Here is a 9,322-nt window from a genome sequence, read left to right on the forward strand (position 1 = left end):
GGTGGAGTGGCACTACACTATACTGGAGGAGAGTGGCACTACACTATACTGGAGGAGTGGCACTACACTATACTGGTGGAGAGTGACTCTACACTATAATGGTGGAGAGTGGCGCTACACTATACTGGTGGAGAGTGGCACTACACTATACTGGTGGAGAGTGGCACTACACTATACTGGTGGAGAGTGGCACTACACTGTACTGGAGGAGTGGCACTACACTATACTGGTGGAGAGTGGCACTATACTATACTGGTGGAGTGGCACTACACTATACTGGTGGAGAGTGGCACTACACTATACTGGTGGAGAGTGGCACTACACTATACTGGTGGAGAGTGGCACTACACTATACTGGTGGAGAGTGGCACTACACTATACTGGTGGAGAGTGGCACTACACTATACTGGTGGAGAGTGGCACTACATTGTACTGGAGTAGAAGTTCTGTTGGCTGAAACATGACTGACTAATAGGAAACAGAAAGTCTCCAAGAATCGGAAGAATTCAGATAAGTGAGGAGTGACAAGTGCCCACAGGATGGGTATGGGGTGCATAATAAAGATATTAAACTAACCCTTGGAGTTAATGCAAAATGAGGCTCTCAGAATTATTCGTGGCTGTCCCAAATCTACAAAGGTTCTTAATATGAGGAAGGAGCTTGATATTTTTAGTGTCAGTGATAGGATTATTGAGATTAACACTGTACCCGGTATTAAAATGTTAAGAAATGAACCAGACACTGTCACTAAGAATCTTACTAAAAGTCTACAGTAAGTACACATAGATCTAAATGGATTGTGAACACATGCAATTATATTAAGTTTTACAACCTGCATGAACTGTATCACTGTAGACAACAAGAGCATTTCACCCCTCCATGGAAGATGTGTTCATTTAATATCACATACCTGCAAGTCCTTCCCAAGAAGCTCATTGCCAGAATTCATTACCTTTGTAACTTGTGAGCTCATTACCTTTGTACCTAGTTCAGCTATCAAAACTTTGGGGGCCCAGTCCCTGGACCCATTACGTACCTCTGTAATCTGTAAATACCTTTGTAACTTGTCATGATTGTGACCAGACCTACCTGGAGTTCATTACCTTTGTAAATTGTGAGTTCATTACCTTTGTAAATTGTGAGTTCATTACCATTGTAAATTGTGAGTTCATTACCTCTGTAACTTGCTCAGCTATCAAAACTTTGGAGTCCAGTCCCTGGACCAATTATGTACCTCTGTAATCTTTGGACTACCGCCCACAGGATGGGTATGGGGTGCATAATAAACATATTAAACTAACTTAAACTAACAGGTGGAGCGCCGCCACGAAGGTCATTACTAGGCTCCTCGTTTCCAATTTTCACGAACCTTCTGAACGTGGGAATACAGAGTGACATGAACCAGTTCCTTGACAAAACAATAACGACAGATAAATTATAGAGCGGACTGCACGGAGCCTCAAGAGAGTTTAGATACCTTAATATGATCAGAATACTCGTAGATTGCAGTTCATTATGAAGAATGTGAAATCTTAATTTTTTTCTTGGGGGGGGGGAGAAAATAACAGCAAAACAAATAAGCTATAGGATCCAGCGGGGCCGCATGCGGCAGAGTTCTAGCTAACAAATCTGAAGTCAGATTAAAAATATGCATAAGAGTTTGCAATAAAGGTATTAAACCGCTTGGCTTCATAATAAGTTTAGTACCAGAACTCCCAAGATTTTAGCACAGCTTTATACATCGCTGATAAAGCCTCAGGTAAAGTTAGCGACCCAGTATAACTTTACACATTGTAGAATAGATAACAAACAAGAGAAGTATTGTAAAGGTAATCCCGTCTTTCAGAAATTTTCCAAAGAACAGAAGCACTGAAATTCTTGCACTTCAACATCTAAGTGGTGTGCGATAACTAGAGCAAGATTCATGCAACTATTGGTATATGCAGGTGCACTGTGACGAAAGATGTAGAACCCTTTCAAAGATCCCTGAAGTGGGTCTGATAACCTTAAAAATTCTCTGCTGCTTGGCTTTAAACATTCAAAAATGATAACATCTACTACGAGGACAGCGACGAGTGAAACTAAGTTGTGAAGCTGCGCAGAGACCAATTGTATCTGCCAGGTAGTGTTCAATTTTTATTCCCATTAATCATGTTAAGTATTGCTGATTTTTCTTCTTAATGGTAATAATGTTGGTAGAATTACGGACAATATGAAGGTAAAAGGACACAAGTGCAACTAATGTGACATTTTATTGTAGCAACATTTCCCTCTCCAGGAGCTCCGTCAAGCCGTTACAAACATTACATGGACACAGAGGGGTGTATATATATAATATATATATATATATATATATATATATATATATATATATATGTATATATATATATATATATATATATATATATATATATATATATATGCATCTCACTCTGTAGAATATTTGAGCAAGTGCTCAGTGTAGTCTCACGGCGGGCTGACAGACTGCACTGTCCCATGGATGAGAATCATCCTCCATGATGGTGGTTAATTTTCTCATTAATGAGAACCATCCTGCATGACGGCTTCACAGCGCCATCACTCAGTGGATATGCTACAGTAACTATAATTAGTTATTTTGGTCGACCTTCTAACCCTGATGCAGCTCATAGTAGGGCAGCCGCATACTGCACCTTCACAACTGATTATAAAAATAGACTACCAGGAGTAAGGGTGTCCAGGCGTTTGTTGGCTTCAAGTGGAGACTCGAGACGCAGAGAAGAATCTGGGATACTGAATTTGACGACATCTAGACGAGTACCAACACGAAGCGTGTGTCTCGCGCTCAGCAAATGGAGGATGAACACAACTCCCTGCACATGAAAACACCAGATTCCTCACACACAGAACAAAACACGAGGTAGACAGGATTAGCGCATGGGAACTATTATGGTGTATAAAAACCAATGCCAGCAAGTCTAATATTATCTTTTTCCATAAAAGACGAGGCATCACTGCTCCTGTCGAACTCGGAACCAGTGTCTCACGAACACCTATACCAGGCACACCTTCCACAGTCGTACTTGGGGTCAACCTTGACTCCAAGTTGCGTATGAAAGTAAACATCACTTCTAAGACAGCTCTACAAGCTAAGAGGTGAACGTCCCGCCACGAAACTATTTACACACTGCTATCATCAGACCTCTCATCACTTATACTCCACTTGCTTTAACACTGACTGCTAAGACTAACGCATTACAGCTACAACGTATCCAGAACCGGGCATTGCGGTGGGTGCTGGGCGTGAGGTAGCAGGGTAGCAGGACTACGCCACATGCGAGTCACTCCACCTCAGGACTGGCATACCAGCTCTGAATGTGTTTTGAAAAACACTTAGCGATAGACAGCTCGATAGACTAGAGAAACACCATGACTGTCGGACTTTCTTCCTTGACAACACTTTCAGACGCCCTAACAATCCTGAAAACCTCTTCAGAGCTCTTGACAATCCTGTTCTTCCACCACTTTACACTTAACTTTCCCTAGCCACTTATCTTGCTCGTTTTGAAGCACTTTCTTGTTCTTTTCTTGCACTTTTTTCATGCTTTTTATACCTATATGATCTTAAAGTAATTACCATCCTTTGCTTTTAATTCTTATATCTCTCCATCTTCTCTTTTCAAATGCCATAGCCGTAGAGGGGCGTCTGTACAGCTCAGTTGAATAGCTTACCTAGTGTCGTTTGGTGCCACCACACAGTCCGACATTTTGCCAGACTTGCGCTACCAGTCTTGCTGAAGAGAAGAGACGATGATGAGCACCAACCCAAGTCTTACATAATACTTTACAATGCCCTTGGTGTTGGGTCTGACCCAGACTCTTTTCATTTCTCTGTAATTCTTTACTCTCCACCATCTATTCTTTAACTATCCCTATTTCCCCTCACCACTAGTTGGTCCTTACCTGTGAGTCCCTTCTGTTTTTGTTCTGGAGGATCAATCCTCCGCATGGGCTTAGCGCTTAACAATAATTATTTAATTTTAATTTAATCCTTAACCTCAGGTCAAAACCTACAGTGTTTATTATTAGTATTATTGTTGTATTCAATGGGAAAAGCGCTAAGCCTATTTTTTGTGATGACACTAACAAACATGCATTTTGCATAGGTCGCGTCTTCTCAAAATCCTATATCTCAATACAGTGTGGATGGCAGTAGACCTACTCGCTGTTCCATTACCATAGGTATCTTACAATGCCCGGGGAAGACAGTAACTGCTGCTTCTTGGATGAAGAGGTTTCTGCCGGCATCAAGATGCCGCACTTGAAGCAACACAGAGCGTTAACCCACAGATTCGACTTAAACTTTCGAGTGCTTCTTGGTCCTGTATCGTTCTCCCAGGACGATGATGACGGTGAGGAGACCAAGACCAATAAATAGAGAGAATATGATGGTGGTGGTCGGGGTGTTCATGATGAAAAGCAAAATCTTGAGTTGTCTGGCCATGTCTGGGGGTAACTGAGCCGTCTCCTCGAACCACAGCAATGGTAAGTATACCTCCGTCACCTCGCTGAGGATGCTGCCAAAACAGAGGGAGAGATACAGAGAGGGAGAGATACAGAGAGTGAGAGATACAGAGAGGGAGAGATAAAGAGAGTGAGAGATACAGAGAGTGAGAGATACAGAGAGTGAGAGATACAGAGAGTGAGAGATACAGAGAGGGAGAGATACAGAGAGGGAGAGATACAGAGAGTGAGAGATACAAAAGGGAGAGATACAGAGAGGGAGAGATACAGAGAGTGAGAGATACAGAGAGGGAGAGATACAGAGAGTGAGAGATACAGACAGCGAGAGATACAGACAGGGAGAGATACAGAGAGTGAGGGATACAGAGAGTGAGAGATACAGACAGGGAGAGATACAGAGAGGGAGACATACAGGGAGGGAGAGATACAGAGAGTGGGAGATACAGAGAGTCAGAGAGATACAGAGAGTGAGAGATACAGAGAGTGAGGGATACAGAGAGTGAGAGATACAGAGAATGAGAGATACAGAGAGAGATACAGAGAGATACAGAGAGTGAGAGAGAGAGAGATACAGAGAGTGAGAGACACAGGAAAAGATGCAGAGAGGGAGAGATGCAGAGAGTGAGAGATACAGAGGGTGAGAGATACAGAGTGAGGGATACAGAGAGTGAGGGATACAGTGGGTGAGAGATACAGAGAGTGAGAGATACAGAGAGAGAGAGAGAGAGAGAGAGAGATAGAGAGTGAGATAGAGAGAGAGAGAGAGAGAGAGAGAGAGAGAGAGAGAGAGAGAGAGAGAGAGAGAGAGAGAGAGAGAGAGAGAGAGTGAGATACAGAGAGTGACAGATACAGACAGGGAGAGATACAGAGTGAGGGATACAGAGAGTGAGAGATACAGAGAGTGAGAGATACAGAGAGAGATATATATAGAGAGTGAGAGATACAGAGAGTGAGATACAGAGAGTGAGAGATACAGAGAGGGAGAGATGACGAGAGTGAGATATACAGACAGCGAGAGATACAGACAGGGAGAGATACAGAGAGGGAGAGATACAGAGAGTGAGAGATACAGAGAGTGAGAGATACAGAGAGTGAGAGATACAGACAGCGAGAGATACAGACAGCGAGAGATACAAACAGTGAGAGATGCAGAGAGTGAGGGATACAGAGAGTGAGAGATACAGAGAGTGAGAGATACAGAGAGGGAGAGATACAGAGAGAGAGAGAGATACAGGGAGTGAGAGATACAGATAGTGAGAGATACAGAGAGAGAGATACAGAGAGTGAGAGATACAGACAGGGAGAGATACAGAGAGTGAGGGATACAGAGAGGGAGAGATACAGAGAGTGAGAGATACAGAGAGGGAGAGATACAGAGAGTGAGAGATACAGAGAGTAAGAGATGCAGAGAGGGATATATGCAGAGAGTGAGAGATACAGAGACTGAGATACAGAGAGTGAGAGATACAGACAGCGAGAGATACAGAGAGTGAGAGATACAGAGAGTGAGGGATACAGAGAGTGAGAGATACAGAGAGTGAGAGATACAGAGAGTGAGAGATACAGAGAGAGAGATACAGAGAGTGAGAGATACAGACAGGGAGAGATACAGAGAGTGAGGGATACAGAGAGGGAGAGATACAGAGAGTGAGAGATACAGAGAGGGAGAGATACAGAGAGTGAGATATACAGAGAGTAAGAGATGCAGATAGGGAGATATGCAGAGAGTGAGAGATACAGAGACTGAGATACAGAGAGTGAGAGATACAGACAGCGAGAGATACAGAGAGTGAGAGATACAGAGAGTGAGGGATACAGAGAGTGAGAGATACAGAGAGTGAGAGATACAGAGAGTGAGAGATACAGAGAGGGAGAGATACAGAGAGTGAGAGATACAGAGAGTGAGAGATACAGAGAGAGAGAGATACAGAGAGTGAGAGATACAGAGAGTGAGGGATACAGAGGGTGAGAGATACAGAGAGTGAGAGATACAGAGAGTGAGAGATACATAAAGGGAGAGATACAGAGAGGAAGAAATACAGAGAGGGTGACATGAAGAGAGGGAGAGATACAGAGAGGGAGAGATACAGAAAGGGAGAGATACAGAAAGGGAGAGATACAGAGAGGTAGAGAAAACAGTGATAGATAATGGGACAATGAACGACAAATAACCTTCACATACGTCAGTTTTTAGATACATAATTTAATGACTTAGTGATTTAATTTGATAATTATGAATCTGAAATGTAATTATCGTCACGTTGAAGTTGTGTGAAAATATGCTAAGAGAGAGTCACGCATGTGTATACATTATCAACACATTAAAGTAGTCAGACATGAGAATGATGCAGCAGGAAACCACCTTCACCCATGAACAGTATAAGACACTGTGTACCGTGTACCTCAGGCCCATACTGGAGTACGCAGCACCAGTATGGGACCCACACCTGGTCAAGCACGTCAAGAAATTAGAGAAAATGCGAACTTTTGCAACAAGACTAGTCCCGGAGCTATGGGGCAGGTGCTACGAGGATAGTTTAAGGGAAATCAACCTGACGACACTGGGGGCGGATATGATAACGACATATTAAATGCTGAGCGGATTTGACAAGGTGGATAGCGATAGAAAGTTCAAGAGATGGGACATAGCAGCAAGGGGTCACAGCTGGAAGCTGAAAATTCAGATGAGTCACAGGGATGTCAGGAAATGTTTCTTCAGTCAGTGAGTTATCATGAAGTGGAACAATCTAGAGTGATGTAGTGGAGGCAGGTTCCATACACAGCTTTAAGAAGAGGTTTGGTAAAGCTCATGGAGAAGGGAGAGAGTGGGCGTAGTAGCGTCCAGCAAAGAGGCAGGGCCAGGAGCTATGACTTAACCTCTGCAACCACAACTAGGTTAGTAACTAAGTGAGCACACACACACGCACACATACACACACACACACACACACACACACACACACACACACACACACACATAGCAGCGAAAGCCAAATCTGACCCAAAACTGTTGTACAGCCACATCAGGAGGAAAACAACAGTCAAGGACCAGGTAATCAGGCTAAGGAAGGAAGGAGGAGAGTCAACAAGAAATGACCGTGAAGTATGTGAAGAACTCAACAAGAGATTCAAAGAAGTGTTCACAGAGGAGACAGAAGGGACTCCAGAAAGACGGAGAGGTGGGGCACACCACCAAGTGCTGGACACAGTGCACACCACCGAGGAAGAAGTGAAGAGGCTTCTGAGTGAGCTAGATACCTCAAACGCAATGGGGCCAGATAACATCTCCCCATGGGTATTGAGAGAGGGAGCAGAGGTGCTATGTGTACCCCTAACAACAATATTCAATACATCTATCGAAACAGGGAGATTGCCTGAGGCATGGAAGACAGCAAATGTAGTCCCAATCTTTAAAAAAGGAGACAGACATGAAGCATTAAACTACAGACCAGTGTCACTGACATGTATAGTATGCAAAATCATGGAGAAGATTATCAGGAGAAGAGTGGTGGAACACCTAGAAAGGAACGATCTCATCAACAGCAGCCAACATGGTTTCAGGGACGGGAAATCCTGTGTCACAAACCTACTGGAGTTCTATGACATGGTGACAGCAGTAAGACAAGAGAGAGAGGGGTGGGTGGATTGCATTTTCTTGGACTGTAAGAAGGCGTTTGACACAGTTCCACACAAGAGATTGGTGCAAAAACTGGAGAACCAAGCAGGGATAACAGGGAAGGCACTACAATGGATCAGGGAATACTTGTCAGGAAGAAATGACCGTGAAGTATGTGAAGAACTCAACAAGAGATTCAAAGAAGTGTTCACAGAGGAGACAGAAGGGACTCCAGAAAGACGGAGAGGTGGGGCACACCACCAAGTGCTGGACACAGTGCACACCACCGAGGAAGAAGTGAAGAGGCTTCTGAGTGAGCTAGATACCTCAAAGGCAATGGGGCCAGATAACATCTCCCCATGGGTATTGAGAGAGGGAGCAGAGGTGCTATGTGTACCCCTAACAACAATATTCAATACATCTATCGAAACAGGGAGATTGCCTGAGGCATGGAAGACAGCAAATGTAGTCCCAATCTTTGAAAAAGGAGACAGACATGAAGCATTAAACTACAGACCAGTGTCACTGACATGTATAGTATGCAAAATCATGGAGAAGATTATCAGGAGAAGAGTGGTGGAACACCTAGAAAGGAACGATCTCATCAACAGCAGCCAACATGGTTTCAGGGACGGGAAATCCTGTGTCACAAACCTACTGGAGTTCTATGACATGGTGACAGCAGTAAGACAAGAGAGAGAGGGGTGGGTGGATTGCATTTTCTTGGACTGCAAGAAGGCGTTTGACACAGTTCCACACAAGAGATTGGTGCAAAAACTGGAGGACCAAGCAGGGATAACAGGGAAGGCACTACAATGGATCAGGGAATACTTGTCAGGAAGACAGCAGCGAGTCATGGTACGTGGCGAGGTGTCAGAGTGGGCACCTGTGACCAGCGGGGTCCCACAGGGGTCAGTCCTAGGACCAGTGCTGTTTCTGGTATTTGTGAACGACATGACGGAAGGAATAGACTCTGAGGTGTCCCTGTTTGCAGATGACGTGAAGTTGATGAGAAGAATTCACTCGATCGAAGACCAGGCAGAACTACAAAGGGATCTGGACAGGCTGCAGACCTGGTCCAGCAATTGGCTCCTGGAGTTCAATCCCACCAAGTGCAAAGTCATGAAGATTGGGGAAGGGCAAAGAAGACCGCAGACGGAGTACAGTCTAGGGGGCCAGAGACTACAAACCTCACTCAAGGAA

At 44.1% G+C, this 9,322-nt stretch overlaps 1 protein-coding gene across 1 annotated transcript in view; it reads right to left on the minus strand.

Moving 5' to 3' along the window:
• Nucleotides 1-2,366: 2,366 nt before the first annotated feature.
• Nucleotides 2,367-9,322, minus strand: part of LOC128694024 (protein croquemort-like) — a 29,581-nt gene continuing 22,625 nt past the window's right edge. The window contains exon 12 of the mRNA XM_053784018.2: nt 2,367-4,556. Coding sequence (XP_053639993.2) covers nt 4,337-4,556 — 220 coding nt within the window. The 3' untranslated portion in view covers nt 2,367-4,336. The remainder of the gene's footprint in view (nt 4,557-9,322) is intronic.

This window comes from Cherax quadricarinatus, chromosome 33 (assembly GCF_038502225.1).
Source record: "Cherax quadricarinatus isolate ZL_2023a chromosome 33, ASM3850222v1, whole genome shotgun sequence".
Classification (NCBI taxonomy): domain Eukaryota; kingdom Metazoa; phylum Arthropoda; class Malacostraca; order Decapoda; family Parastacidae; genus Cherax; species Cherax quadricarinatus.